Raw genomic sequence first — 23,723 nt, forward strand, 5'->3', positions numbered from 1 at the left:
GTCGAGACATTACGAAATTATTATTAATAGGTTTAATATCGCCATTAATACTGAGATGTTACGAAATCACCATTAATAAGTTTAATATCGCCATTAATATCGAGACGTATGGACTCACCATTAATTTCACATTAATGTTTCCGTTACACTCTTGATCATGTAGTAAAAAGAGATTCAAGTGATAATATCACTACAAGAAAAAAGCTAATAGACAACGCTTTTAAAGCAAAGCGTTGTCTATGTGGCTGAAAAAGCGTTGTTAAAAGCACTGTTGTTAAAAGTCTACTCAAAGACAACACTTTAAAAGCGTTGTCGTTTGTAGCAAAGACAACGCTTTTGCAACGCTTTAAAAGCGTTGTTGTTTTTGACAAAGACAACACTTGTGCAACGCTTTAAAAGCGTTGTCTTTTTAAAATAAAAATATAAAAAATCTATTTACAAAATTATTTTTTTATATTTACAAAACTATTAATTTTCTTTTACCATGTCTAGATTCAAATTTAACATATAAAATAACATTAATTAGCTCGGCTAATGATTTCAAACTCGTACCAAAACAATAGAATTGAGAATTCAATTACAAAGTATTAGTATTTACAAGAAAATTCAACTATACACAAAGACTAAATAGTTCTGTTTCAAAGTAGATAGTGACATTCGAATTTAAAACAAAAAAAGCACAAAATAGCTAGCTGGCCTCGAAGACAACGATTTGCATGCTTACTTCTACTAGATATACTGATCAAAAAGGATTGTCGGCTTGAGACTGGGACAAAACACCTACCACTGTGTATCTGCCACAGAAAATAATACCATCAGTATTATGCAAAAGAAATTTTCACTCTTAAAGTTGAAAACAAAGGTCACAATTCACACCATACAGTAATAAGAAAATTTGGATTGAGAAAGAAGAAAGAAATGGATCTTTGGCAGGTAAATTAGTGCACCTAGTGCCCACAAAGGTACTTCGCTAGTTTTTTGTCGTACTTAACAAATGGAATAACTTATCATAATGAACAAATCTGCAAAAGATAACTAGACAATAGGGCTCATTGTTCGCATGCATGGGATCTTTATGCTTTTCAAGAATAAGAAAGTATTTGGCTAAACAAATATACCTGTTAAATGACCATTCTCAGTGATGATATCCTGATGAATATGCAAAAAAGAATTAAAATCATTTTTAATCATTTCCAGTGCATATAAATACAAATACTTCCTATTAAGTTTTTGATCTAACAAGAAAAAAGACAACCAAAGCCACATATGATTCTATACATAGAACCTAGAATGATATCTTGGATTGGTTTTATATTTTACTGGCTACATTTCTTTAACAGGCATATTAATGCTATAAATCACATAGATATATTCTTCTCCCATTACTGAAATTCCTTCTCATTGTCAAATGTTTGACAAGATAATAAGTAGTTCTCGTCTATAAAACAACAGTAAGATACATCTACAGATTGCATTATTTGTCATTCATTGCATATCATTCTTTGTTTGGCAAATCATATAGCATAAAACACATTCCAGTACATTCACCAGCTATGCTCACCAGCCATCCATCAATGCAAATTGTTCTAAACATATGGTAAGTCTCAAGACTTGACTTTTGAGGTTGGCTTTGCTCATTAGTCAATATATGCATCTTCTCGCACTTTGTTTAAAGCTTTTGAATTCGGTAAAATTTTTCCAGTCGTTTCTGTCACATTTTCAGAATACTAAGAGTACAATACCAATTTTCCGTCAAATAATGGTTGTTTTTCTTGAAAATACATCACATGCATTTACAATAAACAAGACTACTTTGTTCCATGAAGATTAATACAAAGAGAACACGATGAAGTTAATGGAGAAATGGCCAAGAATTTGGTCCCTGGATAGAAGAACTCAACGGCATTTTCCTTCAGATTGAATTGGAAATTGTAAACTTTGCTACTTGGCCATCCAAGTTCACCCAAGGCCCTCTTGTTTATGATAGTCAACTGTTATGTTATACAGTTGGTAAGATACAAGAATTAAAGAGGCAGGAACCAACCTTAAACAAGAAAAAGCACAGCATCATTGACAAAAGCAAGTGTTGGGCCAGGATTGTGTATCGCCTTTTGTTGCTATATACACTTACATTTACCAATCAAATAAAAAGATCATCTATGTTTGTACAATAAATTGTAAAAGGTTATCACCTGAAGCAAGGGTCCATGATTACTTAAGTGAATGGTAGGTAATGTCTTCTAAACAAGATTTTCTCAGATCAAGTGAAAGAAAGGGGTGCTAGACTGTCGCAGGTACCGAATCATATACAAAATAAACTGAAATGGGTGGAAATGCATGTGATGTATTTTCCATCATATCGTTATATCTGAAGAACAGCACCATCAATTATTGTTATCAAGAATATCTTCTTCTTTCTTTTTTTGTTGTTGCCAAATTGATGATAGAATAACTTACGCTTTCTTGTCATTGAGTTTGTCGAACTTGATTCCTTCACTGTAAGGCCCAACGTGAGCGACTGAGGATAGATTCACGATGCGACTCTCAATTCCTGTCTTTTCCACAGTGGTTTTCAGTTTCTCAAGTAGAAGATTTGTCAGCAGGAAGTGACCTGAGATTAGAAGGAACATGTTAAACTCATAATCCTGATGAAGATCTGAATGATAATGCTAAGTAAAAAAATAAAAATACTGAGATGATTCGTCGCAAACTGCATCTCTACTCCATCCTTTGAGAGCTTGAATGGGCAGTACATTACACCAGCGTTGTTTCTGAAAACGAATCGAAGATATAAACTTCAAGATGAACCATGAGAGCACTCGACCATGAGAAGCTATGATGTTATTTTACTTACATCAAGATGTTGAGAGGGAGATTCATGGCGAGGAATTTCTCGGTGAAGGCTCGGACAGATTTGAGTGAGCTGAGCAGCCTGAGCTCAATCTGGATGATGTCAATTCTAGCAGATGGAATGCTGTTCAGGATGTTCTGCTTCACGGCATTAGTAGCTTCCAAGTTCCTTGCACCGATGATGACATGGGCTCCTCTAAGGGCCAACACCCTTGCCGTCTCTGCTCCGATCCCACTACTTCCACCTGGTCAGCAAGAACAGATCAAACAATGGTTTAATTTGCAAACAAAGATTATTTTTGTATGACATAAAAAATAGGCGAGAATACACATTTCACTCTGGAACTATCAAGTTAATCTAGAAACGATTTAGGGAAGAGGTACTTTGTGGATAAAGATCCGATTTTTAGGGCCAATCAACTTTCTTTTTATTACTTTGAAGACAAATTTTACAATTAGGATGAGGAAAATGGGGGGAAATAAGTCAGAGAAGAAAAGAAACAGCTCTTTGAAGCGAATAGCACACATCTCAGACTATTAAGTACCAATTTTAAGCTAGAAACGACGGACTATACGGATTTAGAGCAGACTTAATTGTGAAAGTAGACAAAGTGGGAGGAAATGAAGAGAAAGGTACCGGTGACGATGACGGTGAGGCGAGAGGCGTCGATGCCCTCTGTGACCTGCTCGGCGGTGTTGCCGGATCCAAATCCGCTAGGTCCTTTGATGTCGGTGGCTTCCCTCCAGTACCCCATAGCTTCTCTCTCAGCCAAGCAGCAGAAGAGAGAGATGAGAGAGAGGATAAGCGAAATCCGATGAAGGAGGAGGAGGAACGAGGCGATGCTATTTGTAGTGGCCTTTGCCTGGCTTGCTCGGTAATGGAGTTCGTGAAGGGTCGATATAGGGTCCGTGCGATGCTTCCGTGCCAAGCATTCACGATAGTGCCAAAGTTGACCTGACGGGGTAAAGGAAGAACAACGCCTGGGTCAACACGACGACATTGTCTGGGTTTAAGAATGAAAATGGGACAATTAGGGCATTTGTTATTTGACGAAGAGGTGAAGGAATAAGGTGAGGAAATTTTTCCCACGGTCTTGACGGAGAGGAGTTCGGAGGGGAGGCTCTTAGAGAGGGGTTCGCCGGAGAGGGGTTTCCCGGAGAGAAGTTGGACGGAGAGGGCGTGAGAGAAGTTGGATGGAGAAGGCGAGAGATGAGAAGATGTGAGAGGGGTTCAGGAGGTTTTCGGAAGATAGGTGTGGGTGCGAGTGAAACATAAGGGTTTTTCTACTCCTTACTTGATCCAACGGTTTGTATCATTCTAGATTTAATTTAGACGAGAACTTAACAATAGACAACACTAAAAAAATGGTAATAGACAACGCTTTTCAATAAGCGTTGTCGTTGACCCACAAAAATCATTAATAGACAACGATTTTTAAAAATGCGTTGTCTATTAGTAAGAAAATAAAGAAATAGACAACGCTTTTCATTAAAAGCGTTGTTAAAGAAAAAACGACAACGCTTTTAAAAAAAAACGTTGTCTTTTAAGTGTTGTAAAAGCCCAATTTTCTTGTAGTGTATATTGGTTTATTCTTTTAGGTAAATTTTGCCTCGATCAGTACGACATTCGACATGCGTAGGTCGTGCTCGCTCATGAATCAACCTTGGTTCAGTACAATCCGGACCCTGGATTTACATTCACCCCTGTGCACTCATGCGTGAGAGAGTCTCTCCTCATACATATATTTACAATATCAATACATGCAGAGATGCTAAGCTGCGGACTAAATGCTGCAGACCGCTGCGGACAGCTCTCGTGGCAAACTCCGTGTCACAGCGAGTTAATTTTCTTCTCGCCACAAGTCCCTGCAGAACCCTCATATTCCTCCCGACCTGACCCGGTGCCCTAGCAACCCTCTTCCTCCCCCAACGCAACCGCAACTCACCGCAGATCCCGACGCGGGGCACTATTCGCCGCAGAGAAGCCCTCCTCTTCCTCCTCCTCCCTCCCTGTTCCCTAGCGCCTCTTCCTTCCTCCCTGTGCCCTAGCTCGTCGCTCTCCTCTTCCTTCCGACGCCGCCCCAACCGCAGATCCTCTTCCTCTCGACGCTAGGGCACTACTCGCCGCAGAGAATCCCTCCTCTTCCTCCTCCCGACACTACTCGCGCCGCAGAAAAGCCCTCCTCTTCCTACTCCCGACGCTGCCCCCCTGCAGAAGCCCTCCTCTTCTTTGATCTGAAGTGCAGAGGAGTGGAACCTCTCACAGGCACAGCATATCTCGTGGTCCTCCTCTTTGAAGCTGTCCTCACTAGCTCGTGTAACACCTCGCTGTCCTCATCCCTTCATTGCCGGTATATACAGTGAGTATATTCCCTGTTTTGATTGTGCTAAAATAAGTGAGTATATTTCCTGTTTTGATTGTGTTTGGTTAAGCCACCCAAGTTCAAAATTGGGTTGCAAGACTCTAATATAATCTAGAAAGAATATTATGAACTAAGTCTCAGGCTTCTTCCAGTATTTTACACTGTGCAGAATTGAGTTGCTCCTAAATTATGTTCACACACCTTCTAAATTATGTTCACACACCTCCTAAATACTGGACCTATATAATCAAAAGATTTTGATCTACAAGTGAAAAATATTACTACTTTTCCGCGTTATGTTTGGACCTATGCAGTGATGAGCGAGATAGATCTCAGTTTTTTGATAATTTGCAAGATTATGTTGAATGCCTATTAGTTGTTCTGTATTTGAATTCAGACCTCTTTTTTTAAAGCATATCTACAATAATCCCAATTATTTGCTCAAAAGTCAATTAAACCAACCAATTGTTTTAAAGCTATCAGAGTATTTACGATTCAATTTATTTTTATTTATATTGCAAATTTCATCATATTGTTACAATAGTTTTATTGTTACCATAATGTTTTTGTTTCTTTTTTACATTATCTACAATAAATTGTATTTTTTTAGTTGTTTATCTAATTACCTATTGTCAATTATAATGTGAGGGCGTCCAGAAATGGAAGAAAATCGAGTTGGTGATCAGGAATACATTCCCCAAGTGTCAGATGATCGAAAGCCAAAAATTGGAATGGAATTCTCATCACTAGATGAGGCATATTCATTCTATAATCAATATGCACGAGAAGCTGGGTTTAGTTCAAGGATGCACACGAGCAAGAAAAATAAGATCACAAATGAAGTAACGTGGAAGCAAATTGTATGCTTTAAAGAAGGACATACAAATCTAATGCGGTGGAGTAAACATACAAAAACTGATCAACCGGCAAAAGAAAGAGCACGTGGCGCAGTTAGAACGGGTTGTAAATCAAATATTACATTTGTGAAGAAACAAACTGGGCCTAATTGGGTTGTTGGCAACTTTATTGAAACCCATAATCACCCACTTTCTACTCCATCCAAGGTGCATTTGTTACGCTCACATCGTAATGTTTCGGCAACAAAGAAAACATTGACGAAACAGTTTTCAGAGGCCAATGTACCTACTTGTCAAAAAATACGAATATTGGAGATAGAGTATGGAGGACCTGAGAGAGTAGGTTGTATAGAAAAAGATATTCGAAATTTTGAGAAAAATCTAAGAGATGAGCAAAAAGGTATTGATGTTGAAACACTGATTGAGTGTTTTACATCTAAGCAAGAGAAGAATTCTGCTTTTTTCTTTGATTATGAGACTGATTCAGATAATAGATTTAGTAGGTGTTTCTGGGCTGATCATATCCAGGCATGCATATAGTGTATTTGGTGATGTAGTTGTATTTGATACAACATATAACACCAACAAATATGGCTTGATTTTGACACCTTTTGTAGGAGTTAATCATCATCATCAGACAATTATATTTGGTTGCGGCTTTCTAAGTGATGAGAAAACTGATTATTTTGTTTGGTTGCTTAAAAAGTTCATAGAAGTCATGCCTAAAGGTCCACCAAGTGTTATCATCACTGATCAGGATCCTGCTATGACAAAAGCAATTGCATAAGTTTTTCCTCAAACAGTGCATCGATATTGTTTATGGCACATACTGAACAAATTTCCAGAAAAATTAAACCCTTTGACTTTTCAAAACCATTATCAAAGCTTAAAGAATGTCATTGCAAATTCTACAACACCTGATGATTTTGAAAAGTCATGGGAAGAAACTATCAAGTGTGCTAACTTAGAGAATAATGATTGGTTATCGTTGATGTATGAATTACGACACAAATGGGTGCCAGTATATTTTAGCCATTTATTTTGTGCTGGAATGTCAAGTAGTCAAAGATCTGAAGGCCCACATGCATTTTTCAAGAGATATGTCTCAAATAAGAACTCACTGATGGATTTTATCACCTGTTTTAATAGAGCACTGAGACATCAGAGACACAATGAGTTAGTTGCTGATCATATTGACATGAATGAGCATCCGAAAATTAAGACAAATTGGCCAATGGAAACTCAGATGGTTAAATTGTACACAAAGAAGAAATGGTTGGAGTTTCAAAGTGAAATGAGCGAGAGTCATGCTTATTATGTGCAACAAGCATTTACAGGAGTTGACTCAGTGGTTTACCATGTGATGAAATTTCAAAGTTCTTCTTCCTCCAAACCAAGGGTACTTATGCATGATAAACAAAGAGATTACATATCGTGTAGTGGCATGAAATTTGAGTTTGAGGGCATTCCATGCAGACATATGCTAGCTTTTTTTCGGATCAACCAAGTGTTTCATTTGCTTGATATATATATACTCAAACGATGGACACGAGATGCAAAAATTGGAGCAATATATGCTTTGGGGGAGCAAAATTACATTAATGATCCAGATCTAGAAAGGTATTTGATGTCGAGACACTCGAGGTTATCTTATAAAGCTTCAATATTAATTGATGATGCATCTTTGACTAATGAGGGGACAACCTTTTTGGATGAACAATTCGATTCTATCTACAACAAAATTCAAGAGATGAATATTAGTAGAACATGCAATGATAGAAGTCAAAAGAAGAAATCTATGGATGAGGGCCTTGGTATTATTGATCCTTCTTCAATAAGAACAAAGGGATGTGGGAAGAGATTGAAATCATCAAATGAGAAATCAACCTCAAATTCCAGGCTATGTCGTGGATGCGGACATCGAGGAGTGTCACATGACAAGCGCAATTGTCCAAATTTGCAACAAGGGGGGTATGTGTCGATTAATTTTTATTGTAATTTTACTTGCAAACATAAATTTCTTTCATTACATTTTGTAAATATGACAATGTGTCAATTATCAGATCGACTGAAGATACTACTCATAACATTGTTGACGACACGTATGAACTAGATTTGACGTCTATAGTAGGTACTATTAAAATTTTAATATTGCAGGTTCATTGAGAAAATGAAGTTAATAATTGTATTTATTCTTGCAGGTTCTAATAACATGCACTAGGAAGTTTGTAAGTATCTATAGTTGGTATTCATCTATTCTTTTATTTGTATGTTTGAATGGTTTAGTGCACTAGATGTTGTGCCAAACTTAAAGCTTTAATCTATCTTTTGCCAACCACATTAAAAACATCAATAACTAAGGTATGAATGTGCCAAATATCTCCCACTTAAACCAATCCTCTCAGGTATGGTTGTACAAGAACTGTCATTTGCTCCTTTAACTAGAGCTATCTTTTGACTGCTTCACATAGACATATATTGTTGAGGTACTTAAATGTCTATAGCTTGTTATCTTTACTAAGGTTGGTAGGGTTTATTATTTTTCTGAAGGCTTAATTTTCTTGTTTTAATTGGTGCCAACTAATTTATCAAATTGATAGTTGATATGGGAAATTAACCCTCTTGTCTACCCAAGCACCAAGTGCATCTAACCCTAATAGATTTGAGAAATTAATTGTCCATAGGGAAATATTAAAGGAGTGTCGGGGATGTTGATGGCTGAACCTCCATTATTTTTAGCAACCAAAAGGTTGGACGGTCTTATTAGCACTTGCAATCACTAATTTCTAAGTGTTTGTGTTGTTGTTCATTGTTTTTTTAATTAAATTACAAAGATTTTAATGGCACTGTAGAGTTAGGACTATGTTGTTTAAGGATCTTCCATTTATATATTTTTGAGTTTTGTTATAGGACTTTAATTTTTTTTATTTTTTTTGGCAGAAATCACAGACGACTTTGACACTACTGGGCCTTCGAGTTCGCGGTCAGCACACAAAAACTTCTAAGAGGGGATGAGCTTGATCTTGATTTATTTTCCATTGGATCTTTACTTATATGTCATGTTTGTAGCTATTGTGAAGCTTGTAGCTTCAGACTGAAACTATATTCTAAAACTGTATTCTGAAGCTTTTCTGTCAGTTTTATATTCTCATATTCTGAAACTATATGAGTGCAATGTTTAGATCAGCTGTTGGTATTATATATGCTGGGTTTCACATCCATTAATTGAAAATTTGAGATGTGGAAAATTACAAGTGCTGGAGTATGTAAAATGTTTCTGGTTTCAGCTGAATCTTTGTTTATATCAGAAACTATGTCCAACTATTGTATGCTTGTTATCAATATATATTATAGAAAGTTTAAAAGCTAGTCCTGCAAATAGTTGATGAGTTTTATTCATTTATTTGCAAAAATGGATTAAATGTGCACTGAGCACTCAATGATAAATCAATGCACAGCTTGTATGCGTCTTTTAATCTCTAAACCGCTGCATGATTCCTACAAAGGTAACAACAGTTTCAGCCAAACCTATCCACGGTGGACAGTTTGTTGTAGATAAGAATTTTGGTATAAAATCGTTGTACTTCATATTTTGATTTCCTGAGAACCGGTCCTTGGGATGGATAAAATATATTATGTTGCATTTTTTGAGGATGCTCTCCACCACCAACAACAATTTTACAATAATTTGCGTCAATTATTCCATTCTGGAATCTGAGTGGCATTTTATGGTCAATTTGGAACTAAGATGCATCATATCACCTTTGTGAAGGAAAGGACTGAATCCTCAATAAATGCAATCAACTTCTCTCGTTCCCACCTCTGTTAGTGGATTGGAGTTTGAGTGAGTCTCCTTGGTGGTTTTTTGTGGAGCCAAATTGAAAGAACCCAACAATAACAAAACATAAGTTCGAGTTAGTTTGCTTCATTTGCAAAACATTAGATTTTTTTTGTTTGTCTGCACAGTTCTACAGTTTGGTGACTCCTAAAGTTGCTGCCTTGAATATGAACCCAAAATTTCTGGACAGAAATTTAAATGAAGGCTTCAGTGGCGGTGAAAAGAAAAGGAATGAAATTCTGCAACTTGCAGTATGTATTCTTTATGCTTTGTTTATAACAAAAATAGATTATATAAAGCTGTCGATTCTCTTTTAGCAACCATCGTCAGTTTCTTTTGATTGTAAGTTGTAGAGGTCATATGAGTTATTGACATGCATGATGAAAGATTTAATCTTTCTGTCATTGGTTGACAACTATATTTATTCATTTGCCTTCTTTGTCTAATGTGACAGCTACATTTGGAGGATGCTCTCCACCACCAACAACAATTTTACATTTGGAGGATGCTCTCCACCACCAGCAATAATTTTGAAATGAAGAATACAATTTACAATAAAAAAAATAATAAGCATAATGATTCTAGATTGCAAAAGGGAACAAGTATGTGAAGCATACAACAACAACAACAACAACATATGTTTCACAACATATTAAGATAACATAACATATGTTTTAAATTTGATACACCACTTGCAACACCATTGTTCAACTTGAACTCAGATTAAAAAAAATAAAAAATAACACCAATAATAACAACAACTAGGAATTGAAAAGCTGCTCTATTTTTTTTTAATGTATCCTTCAACTTAGTTTTTTTTTCAGAGCTCAAAAGTTGTTTGTCTAAATTTGAATTTGATCCCGAAGTTGAAGTTGCACATGATAAAATGGAAATTGGTGCAAATTTTTTATCCAAGTACGCTTGAAAAGCTTTTTGTGCCTCCATTCTACTTTTGTATGATTGATGTATGGCGCTTTTAAAGCCAATAACTTGACTTGATGCTTCTATTCACGTTTCATAAATACCCGGATTATATCCAACAAATACAACATATGTTTTCCCCTATATTAAAACAATATTCAGAATTTTGTATAAATAAAATATTTCAGAATTTTGTATAAATAAAATATTAGAACTTAAAATGAAATGATTTACCATTCGTTGATAAAAGGAAACGTTGTTTTGCAACTTTCCTGCATAACAGATATGAAAAACATAATTGACAATATACATAATTGACAATAGATGATGGTATAACACAGAAGCAAAATAAAGATTAAAATATTTACAATCCTTAAAAAAAGGAAAAAATGACTGCAGCTTTTCAATAACAGATTTTGAGTATATTTTGTGCTACGGTAATATTCAACTATTCTCAATTATTCGACTTTATTTTTTTGGTGGAGTAGTTGTATATTTTTTTTTTGTCTCTGGTAGGGACGTGTGGTGGAGATATATGGTCCAAAGGCTTCAGGAAAAACTGCACTTGCCCTTCATGTTATTCCATAATCTCCAAAAATTGGAGGTAATGTTTAATTTGGTTAATTTATTCTATCTTCATTAGCATGTATAAGAATGATCTAAATTGGAGATAGCAATTCTTTTTCTTATTTTTTCTGGCGCTCTCTTTGTAGTTTGTTTTAGTATTGAAAAAGCTTAGCTAATGAACTATGCAGTTGTTGTAATTTTGTGATTTCCTCTATCAGTTTTACTAATTATTTGAGTTCTTAATTCTAACACACCTTAAGTTGAAGCATATATATGTCTAGCTTGTTAGAAAAGACAAAAGGAGTTATACTAAGAGAAAGTAAGATTGTGAAGACACTTGTACAGATAAGGAAGACGACACACTAGTGCAACAATTGGTAAACTTTGATGTAAAGGACTTGTATATGGCACTTTACCAATATAGGTAAAATGGAAACTTGTGGTGCAACGTATGCATATTTTTAAATTACTGGAAGAAGCCTGAGACTAGAAACTCAATTCTGCACAGTGTAAAATACTGGAAGAAGCCTGAGACTTAGTTCATAATATTCTTTCTAGATTATATTAGAGTCTTGCAATCCAATTTTGAACTTAGGTGGCTTAACCAAACACAATCAGACCAGGAAATATACTCACTTATTTTAGCGCAATCAAAACAGGGAATATACTCACTGTATATACCGGCAATGAAGGGACGAGGACAGCGAGGTGTTACACGAGCTAGTGAGGACAGCTTCAAAGAGGAGGACCGCGAGATATGCTGCGCCTGTGAGAGGTTCCACTCCTCTGCACTTCAGATCAAAGAAGAGGAGGGCTTCTGCAGGGGGCAGCGTCGGGAGTAGGAAGAGGAGGGCTTTTCTGCGGCGCGAGTAGTGTCGGGAGGAGGAAGAGGAGGGATTCTCTGCAGGCGAGTAGTGCCCTAGCGTCGGGAGGAAGAGGATCTGCGGTTGGGGCGGCGTCGGGATGAAGAGGAGAGCGACGAGCTAGGGCACAGGGAGGAAGGAAGAGGTGCTAGGGAACAGGGAGGGAGGAGGAGGAAGAGGAGGGCTTCTCTGCGGCGAATAGTGCCCCGCGTCGGGATCTGCGGCGAGTTGCGGTTGCGTCGGGGGAGGAAGAGGGTTGCTAGGGCACCGCGTCGGGTCGGGAGGAATATGAGGGTTCTGCAGGGACTCGTGGCGAGAAGAAAATTAACTCGCTGTGACACGGAGTTTGCCACGAGAGCTGTCCGCAGCGGTCCGCAACATTTAGTCCTCAGCTTAGCATCTCCGTCAATACATGTATTATAATTTAAACTAACAATAAAATCAAAAAACTTTTAATATGAAACTAAATTTATGTAGAATAAAATTTGTTCATCTTCTCTTTATTCCATTTACATTTCTAATAAAATATTGGTACGAGTTAATATTGGTATGAGTTAATGCCGCAGCTGAGGTGGATGCGGAGAAGGGGGAAGAGATGATAAATCTGGCGAGCCCGAGATCGAGAGATACATGTTGGTTCATAGATTTGTAGAATAATCGATTGGGAAAAATACTTTTATGGCAGTTTTCTAATTTATCTTTAGTTTGACCGTATACACGAACGGGTAAGATTTTTTTTATATAGAAAAGGAAATAGTACATAGTGATAGTGATTTTTAATGATAATTATTTTTGATCGAATTTTAAAAAGTTTCAAAATTAAATTATTTGAAATAATTGATATTTTAAGAAAAAAAATGAATTTATAAAATAACTGAATCGAAATTTAAAATTTCATGATTAATTTGATTTAACCAAACTTTTCTCACACCTAATAATTAATGAATAATTGGAAAAAATATAATTTTATTATATATAATTTTGGTGTAGACATATTACACCGTATTAAAATTTTAATATATCAAAAAAATTTATATGAATAATACAAAATTTATATCATATCAAATATGTAATGTGATGAAGTTTGGATATATCAAAATATTAATATGGCAACACTTACACTTGTTCAGCAGTTTCAACGTCTTCTTCAGCGAGAGTTTCTTCAGTAGAAGTTAATCATTTTTTAAACACTGTCAGATATTTTAATTTTACATATTTCAGTATGGTAGGTTAATAGTATCAATTTTTTTTATATAAGATTTAATATTTTCAATATTTCAATATATACTAAAATATTAAACAAATTCTCTTATATAATTACCTATTTTCCTAATTAAGATATTAAAACCAATACCATAGTGATTCTAGTCATGAACAGAAGCTAATTATTTTTTAGAACACTATAAGAAATTTTAATTTTACATATTTCAGTACGGATTTTTTGATATACAATTTAATATTTTCAGTATTTCAATATATATCAAAATATTAAACAAATTCTCTTATATAATTACCTATTTTTCTAATTAAGATATTAGGCAAAACCAATACCATAGTGATTCTAGTTATGAAATACAGGGAATTCAAAAACCAACACCACATTCAAAAACTAGCACCTATTTTCAAAAGTGCTTAATTTCAAAAACAAAATCACTCTAGTCATGAAATCCAGGGAATTCAAAAATCAACACCACATTCAAAAACCAGCACCCATTTTCAAAAGTGCTTAATTTCAAAAACAAACATCACGGTGTGATGATAAAATTCAAAAATCAACATCAATAGGATATTGATTGTCAGTTTTCACCATAATGTGATGTTGGTCGAGTTATTTGGTTTAATTGAATTATGAGTTTTAAAACTGAAATCCAACCAAATTATCAAAAATAATTGATATTTTAAAAACTGAATTTATGAAATAACCGAACGAATTTTTCGATCAATTTAACTAAATTTTTGCTCATCCCTACTAATTAGTGAGCAATTGAGAATATATATATATATATATATAGACGGTATTATACCGATATCATTTCAAAATTTTAATATATTGAAATTTACAGTATGAACGTTATGAAATTTATATAACTTTGAAAATTTAATATATCAAAGTTTCAATATATCAAACTTTTAGAACGGTACCGCGCGATATAGATTTTCTTTATGCCAAAATTTCCAATACGGTAGACTCAGAGGCCTCTTTGAATTTTTTTGCTCTTAATAAATCATAGCCAAACAAAATCCCAACCAATTCAACATCATGAGAACCAATTCTGAATACCGATCACAAATTTTATCCCCCAATACGGTAGATTTTTTCATTATTATTCTTGTATTAGTTATACTTCTTGCTAGTTTATAACCGTGACGACTAGAGTACATAATAATAATAATAATAATAATAATAATAATAATAATAATAATAATAATAATAATAATAATAATAATAATAATAATAATAATAATAATCCAATTTTATCCCATTAACTATATCGATTTTTACGTCATTGGACTCTATGTTTTAAAAAAAGTAATCTAAATTGTTGATTTATCTATCTTTGACAACACAATTTGATCTTATTGAATAATGCCTTCATGGATGAGCTTCTCACCTTCTGCAAGCCATGGCAACAGGAATTTGTGGGTCTGAGAAGGCACCGTTCACAATGCGATCAAACACCCATTTATTAGCAGCCTCAGTGTAGTGATATCCATCCCAACATATCCTCTTCGAAGGATCCGCACATGTGTTTGAGATGATAATCTTGGTGTTGTTGACCGTCTCTGTAGCTCCGCAACCGTACCGTGCGTCAAAATTGTACTTCCCTCCGTGCCCGCAGCAAGCCACAAAAGGTCGCTCAAACCCTACAATCCATTGTATCAACACAAACATTTACAAGCCCACCCTAGTCATGTAATTCAGGAATTAGTCGTGCCACTCACCGAGCCTTTCCGCTTGGCTTATGAGCCAGTACTTGACGGTGTAGACATCGACGTAGGTGAACATAGCACAAGGAAATGTCTTTCTGAGTTGCACAATAGTTTCCTTAAGCTTGGCATTGAACAGTTGAGCCACTTCATTGAATGGAGCTTCGCAACCAATAGGATCGACCTCAGGTTCTCTAAGAGGGTATCGAGCTAAAATGTAAGGCAGGCAGCCAACTGGTCCTGTATTATGGATCCAAAAGTATCTCCCACCCAGTCCATAAACACTCTGCACAAGCTCAATTACAAGGTATCATCAGTATCCAGAGTCGATAATACCAAGTATGTGTATCTAAAGTTATTCTCTCCTCGTACCTCTATAGCATCAGTAAATTTGTCCAGGATAATAGGGATGGTTCCTTTAACTTGCTCTGTTGTCATGTTGCTGACATAGCCGGAAGTGAGGTCATTTTGGCCGATGTCGAATGTATACAAGGCCTTGGCGAAGTATTCTTCCGGAGGTAACAAATCTTTGTAGGCGGCTCCTTCACAAAACAAAACAAAACAAGGTTCAGCATAAATTTGTTGTTAGAGTTCTTCAATAATAAGAAGCATACATATATCTAGTACTTGCCTTTAGAGTAAGCTAGTTGGGATCTAGTTTTGAACTGTTCAAACTGGCGGACCTGCACATCCAAAGAGAAGGGGCTGTAGCCGGTTTGGAAGAACGTCGTGTTCTGTCTTAGGATTGTCGATCCTGCTGTGGCAAAATTGGCACCATGGGAGAAATTTGTTCCCATCGAATCAAGATACGCGCCGATAAAAGGAAGTCCAAGTGTCTCAGCTGAAAATTCAAATATGAAAATTGTCGAATCAAGATATGCTCACAAGCTGTGTTTCCCCAATATCGTAACATTTCAAAAACACAAAACACTTCCAATTTTTTAAGGCACTGAGTTATTCAAACAGATGATTTATCTGATGGAGACAAAGGGATGCATTCATCTTCCTTCCAATCTTTCTCAGTCATTACTTCTTGTTTAAGGTGACAGGATCCCATAAATTAATTCCGACAGAGCAACAAGACATCGATAAAGCATGGACTAGGGACAAAGTGGAATCAAAGACATCCATAAAGCATGAGAGAGTTGAATCAATGGATTAAGTTGAGCAATCCTTGCACGATAAAAGTATTACTCCATGGGGCCAAAATCTGTTAATGTGGAAACCAATTCACATGATGCCAACGAATTCAGCATTTGGTATGCAAAAGAAGGCCAATAATTGAACTCACAGGACAAGCCACTACCTAAACGTGTTTTGAATCACATGCCCTCTTAACAACCATACCGGACAACGAGTTCTATCTAATCCTTCAATCACTCTTCCTCAGTTGACTTATAGACAGACGAATCTTCCCCTACGGACAATATCTTCAAAATGGTCGTCTTCCTTCCCCAAATCTCAGCCATTAAAACAGTGGCCAGAGAAAGACTCCATTGACAAACTTGTTAAACTAACGGAGAAACACAAGTTAAACTAACCAATAGCACAGTGAGATAAAGAAAGACAGTAATTCTAGCAGACGAGGAAGTAGGATTTTTGGATCATGGTAGCCCTAATAAAAGCTTACCACTTACCATGTTGCGGGAGCAGATAGCATGATTTTTGCTCTTTCTTAGGGTTTTGGAATTAGGGCTACGCAATCAAATTGTTAAGAGAGCAGGAAGAGATTGTAGTAGGGGCACATGCGGTGCTCACCGATGAAGTCGATCACAAGGCGGCCATCGCAGGGTCTCCCAGATGGAGCGCCGAAGAAGGTCTCCCCGTTAGGCTCAGAGACGGTGGAGAAGGCAGCCGACATTCCACCGGTGTCAGAGTTGGAGTCGCCGAAGTTGAAGATGGCCGGGAATGAGCAGGGAAAGTAGGTGGAGGAGGAAGAGGCGGAGATGGCGGGTAGTAGGAGTGAGGTGAGGGCGAGAAGTAGCGGAAGAAGGGAGGGAGCAGCCATGGAGATTGGAGAAGAAGAGAGCAAAAAGAAGAGGACAAGAGCCTTGCCGGAACAGGGAAGAGAAGCGAGTGAGGCAAAGCGTGCAAGTAAGAATTAGTAGTATATTATATTTATAGAATTTGGGGACAGAATCTAATTGGGGAGCAATTAAAGGCATGGAATGGTATTCATATATATATTCATCAGTAAGCTCTTGCCATAAAATTTTCTGATTTATTTCTCGGTGTTCATCTTTACTACTATTATAAAAATGTTTCTGTAATAGGTTTCATAGTCAATTTACAATGGATATGAAAATATCTAATTTCATGTGTAATCTCCTAGTATCAATAGTGCTGAGTAAATTTTTTTTTTTATCTGACTGCGGTAAAATATTCAAGTTATCATCCAAGTATTCACTTTTTAAACCTTAACTACGACGTATTTAAAAAAAAAAAATTCTTCAAATGAGGGACGTAATTAAAAGATGTTGGACTTCTAAGCTGGTCACTACATGTGCCTCCTAATTTATCCTGACAATCGATAGGAAAATTTTATGAGATCGAATCAATCATACCAGATATAGTCAATGAAATTAATTAGAATTATATTTTTTTAATAAAATATTTCTTATGATTATTTATCTTTTTTCATAATATACGAGATGATTCTAAATGACCCCTAAGATAATAATTTCACCTTTAACTATTAGATTGACCGATCCTTTTAGATAAATCAAAGTTTTGAAAGCCCCACTATGATTCGATGGTCAAAAAATAAGACGGACTTTTAGATAATAAAGATTTAAACATGGTAAAGACGGACTTTGAAAGCCCCATTTTTGAAAAATTTATGACTTTGGATTAGAGGTGAGCAATCAACTCGTCAAATTCATCAACCCATTTATATCAATCTGAATTGAACCGAAAAAAAATTCGTTGGATATAAAGTCGGATGTAGGGTACTAATATTACATTATCCGATCTAGTAGGATCGGATAGTTTTTTATCCCAATAACCGAACCAAGCCGATCTATGATCATCCCTATTTGTAGCAACTACTGTCGATAAATTGCTACACGTTATAGTAGCCACTGTGGATAAACTGCTACACGTTGTAGTAATTACTGTAGATAAATTACTATATATTGTAGCAGCTATTGACGATTAACTACTACAACGTGTAACGAGTAATGTTTATCATCATTTTAAAATATTTTATTTTTATTATTTTATATTTATATTTTATATTTAATTGAATATAGGGTCGGATATCCAAATAACTGACAACCCGTCGAATATATGATACATAATAATCTCCAGATATAGGGCCAAATATAGATCCTGATATTATATTATCTGATCTAATAGAATCGGATAATTTTTTATCCTAATAATCGAATCAATTCGATTCACGGTCACTCCTATTTTTGGTATTTTTGGATAGTTTATTTATACTTCTCAATTTACAGGTGGTTCATGAAAATTTTATATATAAAAATCAGTATAAATTATATTTTAAATTTATTTAATAGATTAATTAAGAAGAAAATTGTCTTTTTTGAAAAGTATTTAAAAAATAAATAAGAAAATTAAATTAAAATTTTATTAAAGATGAATATTTAAGTCGATCTTTAAATATAAATTGTATTTAAATTTATTAAATTTTAAAAAATATATAATTATTTTTAAAATCAATCGAATAAAATCTAGACACCTCGATGAAAAAAAAAAAAAATCAGACTTTGCTAATTTTGGAATGCAGGATCCTTATCCTGTTATCCATTCGCGCGCGAATTAATCCCAAACCAAAATTAGATTAACGCGTGAATTTGAAAGTGCTTAACTTGCTTTCTAAAGTTACAGTCTCAAAATTTGATTTCATCAATTTTATTTACTGCTATCAATTTATAGTAAAAATATTATTAATTTGGAGATGATGATAAATTTTAACACTTATAATTCCAATACCTGTGAGGTTAGCTGACGTGTCTTTTATTTTATAAGGAGCCAGCAATTTTATATATTATCAGATATTATGATTTTAACTTTTATAAACTATACACTTAATTTTGAATAATCATATAATATTATGATTTTAGTACTATTGAAGATGGAGTAGCTAAAATATCTTTACAGTATTTAAATCTGCATATATATGAGATAAGAATATTTGGTGAAATATATGCTCCTCAAACAAGGTTAATCTGATGCTCACAAAAGTGATATTAAAAAACCGAAGCATGTAATTCCTATCATGCGTGAAGATTGAGCATATCTTTTGTTTTTTTTTTCCAATACTCTACTACATATCTACTAGTTGGAAGATCATTTTTATTATATTCTTAGACGGTTAATCAGGCAAAATACAAAAAAAATTTATGAATTTCTCACTAGTTTAAAACTATCTGGAACAACAGATGCACATTGGTTTTTTCCTATCAAATAATGTGATAAGTCCAAAGTTACTATATACATCAAGAAGATGAAGAGAGTCCGGGTTAGTACAGTTGATGCCGGTATGAATATTTTTTTAATAGATTTTATGATAAATTTTTAGCGGGTAAAATGTCTAATTGAGTATGATTTTTTTCATATAAAAGATCGTTGTATTAAAATAAAATGTTTTTATAATTTATTTACTTATATCTTATTAGAGGAGGAATGAACCGTTTAAAATGAGCGATATCACTTTTATTGCTTCAGTTGAAAAAGATCAAGAAAAATTATATTATAAATCAATTACGGTACTAAAACATATCAATTACTAATTGTTTGGAGGAATCATTGCTTCTGTGCTTCTTTTGTGTTATTAATTGGAATGCTATGTCAAGAAAAAATATTTTTCATTGCTTGTATTTTAGATTGTTTGGAGTGGGCGATATTAATTTTTACTCTGATTAAATAATATGTGAAATAAGATAAGTTGAGATTAATTATATATGTCTTGAGAAAATTATATCAATACTTAGTTCTCTTAATTAATCTTAGCTCAAATTATTACAGTCAAAATAAAAAAAATAATTAAATAAATAAAACTTGTTAACTTGGGTAGCAAGAAAGCGAAAGCACCGAGTTTTGCACCGACGACGCTCAAAAAATCACCCTTCACCTGCGGGCCCACTGAAGGCTCTACTCGCGAGCCAGGTAACAAAGTGAGTCGATCCTGTCTGCTTCGAGCAAGCTCTTGCTTCCCGTTGTGGAGAAAGGGAGTAAACTTCTACTCTAGTTCCTGATCATTTCCTCCTCTTTCTTTCCCTATTTATTCTGCTCAGTCACTCACTTTCTCAGCTGATCCAAGCTATGGCAAGGTATGTCTGTTCCTTCTGCTATTAGTTTTTCTTCTTCTTCTTCTTCTTCTTCTTTTTGTATGTTATCAAATGGCAGCTCCCGAATTTTGTGAACTTCGATCATTCATTCATGTGTTCGCAGGGCGTGGCTTGTTACAGGCAGAGGAATCGCCACGAAAATAAAGAACGGCAGCAGCAGCAGCCATCAAATCAGACAATATGCCGACGTTGAAGCCAATATGAAATGCCCCAATTGCAACCACCTCATCGACAACAGTGACGTACGTATAACGTGAGTTTTCGTCGATGTTCTTCTTCAGATTAATTGCTTTCTTTCTCAATGCTGTAGCTTCTCGTACAATGCAGGTTACCCTGGACTGGCCGGGCTTTCCGGCCGGCGTCAAGTTCGAGCCGTCGGACGCCGAGCTGATTGTGCACTTAGCGGCGAGGATCGGGCTCCACGACGACTCAAAGCCGCCGCCGCACATCCTCATCGACGAGTTCATTCCCATGCTGGAGGACGGTGCAGGAATCTGCTACACTCATCCTCAGAATCTACCTGGCGCTAAGAAAGATGGAAGCAGCGTTCATTTCTTTCACAGAGTATCGAATGCGTACGCCAAAGGCCGACGCAAACGGCGGAGGATAAGCCATGAGGAGCAAGTGAGGTGGCACAAAACAGGGAAGACTAAACGCGTGTTCCATGCGTACATGAATGGTGTTCAGATCAAAGGATGGAAGAAGATCATGGTCCTCTACACGAATGCTAAAGGAGCTGCCGCCAGACCTGCAAGCAAAGCTAAGTGGGTGGTGCATCAGTACCACATTGGACCTGAGGAAGATGAACTGGAAGGTCAACTTGTGGTTTCGAAAGTCTTCTACCAACAGTCAGCTGCAACTCACGGTGAGGAAAGTGAAATGCTGGGCATGAGAGCTGATCCGAGAACCCCAAACACAAGCACTCCACAGCCACCCCGGCTTTCGAAGGAGGGTTCTCACAAGGAGGACATTAATGGATCAGACTCTTTACAGTTCCTGCTGAATCAAGTGTGTAATTTTCAGGATGAATCTCCTCCCCTGTCATTGCAGTGCCATGAGCATTCCTTTCCTATTGACTCACACTTCGACTCTAGAATTAACAATGATGAAGCCATTAGCACAGCTCAGGAAATCTCTGATCTTGATCACAACATATTGATGGATACACCTCTGGATTTTCAGCTTACTGTAAGATTTCTGATCGATCGTCTTGTGTTTGAATTGTTCAAAGTTTTGTGCTAGCTAGCTAGGCTAATTATGGTTTGCTCACAATTATTTCAGGATTTGCAATTTGGTTCTTCCCAAGAAAGCACAATGAGTTGGCTGGACAAATTACTAGACTGATCAAATTAAAGTTGTCCCGTTGAAGGATATATCGGATCCTGTTTTGTGTCAATTTCTCGCCGTTCTTGATTCTCTCATGGTCGTCATGTGGTGTATTAATTGCATATAGGATTGATTTTTGTAAGATCGGATTCTAACTTGTGATTGTTAATTTGTAACATTTTAAGTTCTCTGCCAGAGATTTGCTTAGGTTATGTGTGATGATGGAATTCTTAATGATAAATCTTATAATCAAGTTCTAAAAACCAAGAGGTTGGATTTAATGTTCCTTACGATAAATTCACATGCGATTTAAGATTTATAATATCGAAATCTCTTAAGTCATCTAATTTAAGATTATTGGATATCAAATTATTGGATGTGAATTTCATTTGTATAGAATTCATTATCAGCATCCATTATTATCTATGGGCTAATAATTAATGTTCACTATATATAAGGTTGATCCTCAAAGGTTTAGAGATCTTGACCTTGTAGTATCGTTTCTACGTGAAAAGAAGGCGAATCATGTGTATTTAAAAAACTTTTTTTTTTCAAACCTTTAAAATGAGAGTGCAGCGTAAAAATAAACTAAGTGAGAAAAAACAAAACATAGTGATTTATTTGGTTCGGAGCCTTTGACGACTTCTACTCCAAAACTCAGACCCTTTGGACCTTCCCTGATGGCTAATTCACTAAAATTCTTTACTGATTGATCCTGTCCGAATCGCTGAATCAACGGACGTTGGGCACGTGGCGCTCTCCTTGTCGCTGACGTAGATCTCCGACCGATTGTACGGACCTCCGGCGAACCTGCAAAGAAGTCGGGCCGGGAAGGGGTTCCCGACGACGACCCTCCGACGTTAAAAATCGAGAGACGAGCCGGCGTCTATAAACCCTCCGAGCGGAAGACCGTCGAGCTCCGACGTTAAAAATCGAGAGACGAGCCGGCGTCTATAAACCCTCCGAGCGGAAGACCGTCGAGCTCCGACGTTAAAAATCGAGAGACGAGCCGGCGTTTATAAACCCTCCGAGCGGAAAACCGTCGAGCTCCGACGTTAAAAATCGAGAGACGAGCCGGTGTCTATAAACCCTCCGAGCGGAAGACCGTCGAGCTCCGACGTTAAAAATCGAGAGATGAGCCGGCGTCTATAAACCCTCCGAGCGGAAGACCGTCGAGCTCCGATGTTAAAAATCGAGAGACGAGCCGACGTCTATAAACCCTCCGAGCGGAAGACCGTCGAGCTCCGACGTTAAAAACCGAGAGACGAACCGGCGTCTATAAACCCTCCGGCCGGAAGAAGGCGATCAAGAGGACTCGTACCCGCCGTCAATATCGTTCGACCACCTACGTGTTCCGCTCGGCCCAGTACCCAAAGGTACTTCACCAACATCCAGTGAATAACCTCTTCTGTCGAAGCAGAATATATTCGTCCGAGTGGAAATGTTACGCAAAATACTTCGTAAAAATACCTTTCGATCACGAGAGGTGGGTTAAGAGGCGAGCGGACAACACACATATTAATTAGCAAAAGGACAAAACAAGCGAAAGGATAACATATTAAAAAGACTACGGCCGACTGGCCAAATTACAAAAAAGGAGTGTCTTTGGCCGAGCGGCAGAATTACATGTAAAACTTCTACTCTAGGTAATCATAGAGGTCCTTCGGGATGTTGTCGAGGAGCGCCACTTGATCTGCGGCCGGGATGACGGCGGACTCGGGAAGTTGTCCCTTGGACTTCAAATATGTCATCGTGGCGGTCATAGCAAGGTCAAACGCAGTATACATCCGCTCGCAGACCTTCTCCGAAAATTCGGCCGAACGGATGTATTTCTGTTGCAGGGCAGCGACTCGGCTTGGTTCGGCCTCCTGGTATTCTTTAAAGGCCGCTCGGGA

General features: G+C 36.6%; 3 protein-coding genes and 1 long non-coding RNA gene across 7 annotated transcripts; 1 reads left to right on the forward strand and 3 right to left on the reverse strand.

Moving 5' to 3' along the window:
- Window positions 1-724: 724 nt before the first annotated feature.
- On the reverse strand, window positions 725-4,114 carry LOC121976013 (short-chain dehydrogenase TIC 32 B, chloroplastic-like). 4 transcript variants are annotated; one of them, XM_042527988.1, is made up of 6 exons: window positions 3,488-4,114; window positions 2,855-3,095; window positions 2,692-2,771; window positions 2,458-2,611; window positions 1,119-1,149; window positions 733-794 (listed from the first exon to the last, which is right to left on the reverse strand). In XM_042527988.1, the coding sequence occupies exons 1-5, from the start codon at window positions 3,603-3,605 to the stop codon at window positions 1,122-1,124; spliced, it is 621 nt and encodes a 206-aa protein (XP_042383922.1). In that variant the 5' UTR covers window positions 3,606-4,114; the 3' UTR covers window positions 733-794; window positions 1,119-1,121. The 4 variants fall into 4 exon arrangements, with proteins under 4 accessions (XP_042383921.1, XP_042383922.1, XP_042383923.1 ...); XM_042527987.1 differs by lacking the exon at window positions 1,119-1,149 and having other exon boundaries at window positions 725-794; XM_042527989.1 differs by lacking the exons at window positions 733-794; window positions 1,119-1,149 and adding an exon at window positions 1,722-1,991.
- Window positions 4,115-10,546: 6,432 nt separating this feature from the next.
- On the reverse strand, window positions 10,547-12,651 carry LOC121976015. The gene is made up of 3 exons (XR_006110495.1): window positions 12,069-12,651; window positions 11,064-11,101; window positions 10,547-10,970 (listed from the first exon to the last, which is right to left on the reverse strand). It is a non-coding gene; the product is annotated as an uncharacterized LOC121976015 (long non-coding RNA).
- Window positions 12,652-14,732: 2,081 nt separating this feature from the next.
- On the reverse strand, window positions 14,733-17,352 carry LOC121977828 (GDSL esterase/lipase ACHE-like). The gene is made up of 5 exons (XM_042530252.1): window positions 16,946-17,352; window positions 15,819-16,028; window positions 15,560-15,729; window positions 15,203-15,473; window positions 14,733-15,124 (listed from the first exon to the last, which is right to left on the reverse strand). Exons 1-5 carry the CDS (start codon window positions 17,193-17,195, stop codon window positions 14,868-14,870), a joined length of 1,158 nt encoding a protein of 385 aa, XP_042386186.1. The 5' UTR covers window positions 17,196-17,352; the 3' UTR covers window positions 14,733-14,867.
- A 3,016-nt stretch (window positions 17,353-20,368) lies between these two features.
- On the forward strand, window positions 20,369-22,076 carry LOC121977829 (SUPPRESSOR OF GAMMA RESPONSE 1-like). Its single transcript, XM_042530253.1, has 4 exons — window positions 20,369-20,484; window positions 20,606-20,744; window positions 20,830-21,690; window positions 21,784-22,076. The coding sequence occupies exons 1-4, from the start codon at window positions 20,477-20,479 to the stop codon at window positions 21,844-21,846; spliced, it is 1,071 nt and encodes a 356-aa protein (XP_042386187.1). The 5' UTR covers window positions 20,369-20,476; the 3' UTR covers window positions 21,847-22,076.
- Window positions 22,077-23,723: the final 1,647 nt, after the last annotated feature.

The sequence above is a fragment of the Zingiber officinale genome, chromosome 4B, assembly GCF_018446385.1.
Source record: "Zingiber officinale cultivar Zhangliang chromosome 4B, Zo_v1.1, whole genome shotgun sequence".
NCBI lineage: Eukaryota > Viridiplantae > Streptophyta > Magnoliopsida > Zingiberales > Zingiberaceae > Zingiber > Zingiber officinale.

Coding starts and splice junctions, on each gene's coding strand:
- LOC121976013 (XM_042527986.1), bottom strand. CDS start 3,605: ATGGGGTACTGGAGGGAAGCCACCGACATCAAAGGACCTAGCGGATTT. Junction 3,096..3,487: donor CCTCACCGTCATCGTCACCG/GTACCTTTCTCT, acceptor CTTGCTGACCAG/GTGGAAGTAGTGGGATCGGA. Junction 2,772..2,854: donor CTCCCTCTCAACATCTTGAT/GTAAGTAAAATA, acceptor ATTCGTTTTCAG/AAACAACGCTGGTGTAATGT.
- LOC121977828 (XM_042530252.1), bottom strand. CDS start 17,195: ATGGCTGCTCCCTCCCTTCTTCCGCTACTTCTCGCCCTCACCTCACTC. Junction 16,029..16,945: donor CCTTGTGATCGACTTCATCG/GTGAGCACCGCA, acceptor TTGAATTTTCAG/CTGAGACACTTGGACTTCCT. Junction 15,474..15,559: donor AATTTACTGATGCTATAGAG/GTACGAGGAGAG, acceptor GAGCTTGTGCAG/AGTGTTTATGGACTGGGTGG.
- LOC121977829 (XM_042530253.1), top strand. Junction 20,745..20,829: donor ACCTCATCGACAACAGTGAC/GTACGTATAACG, acceptor CGTACAATGCAG/GTTACCCTGGACTGGCCGGG. Junction 21,691..21,783: donor CTCTGGATTTTCAGCTTACT/GTAAGATTTCTG, acceptor CAATTATTTCAG/GATTTGCAATTTGGTTCTTC.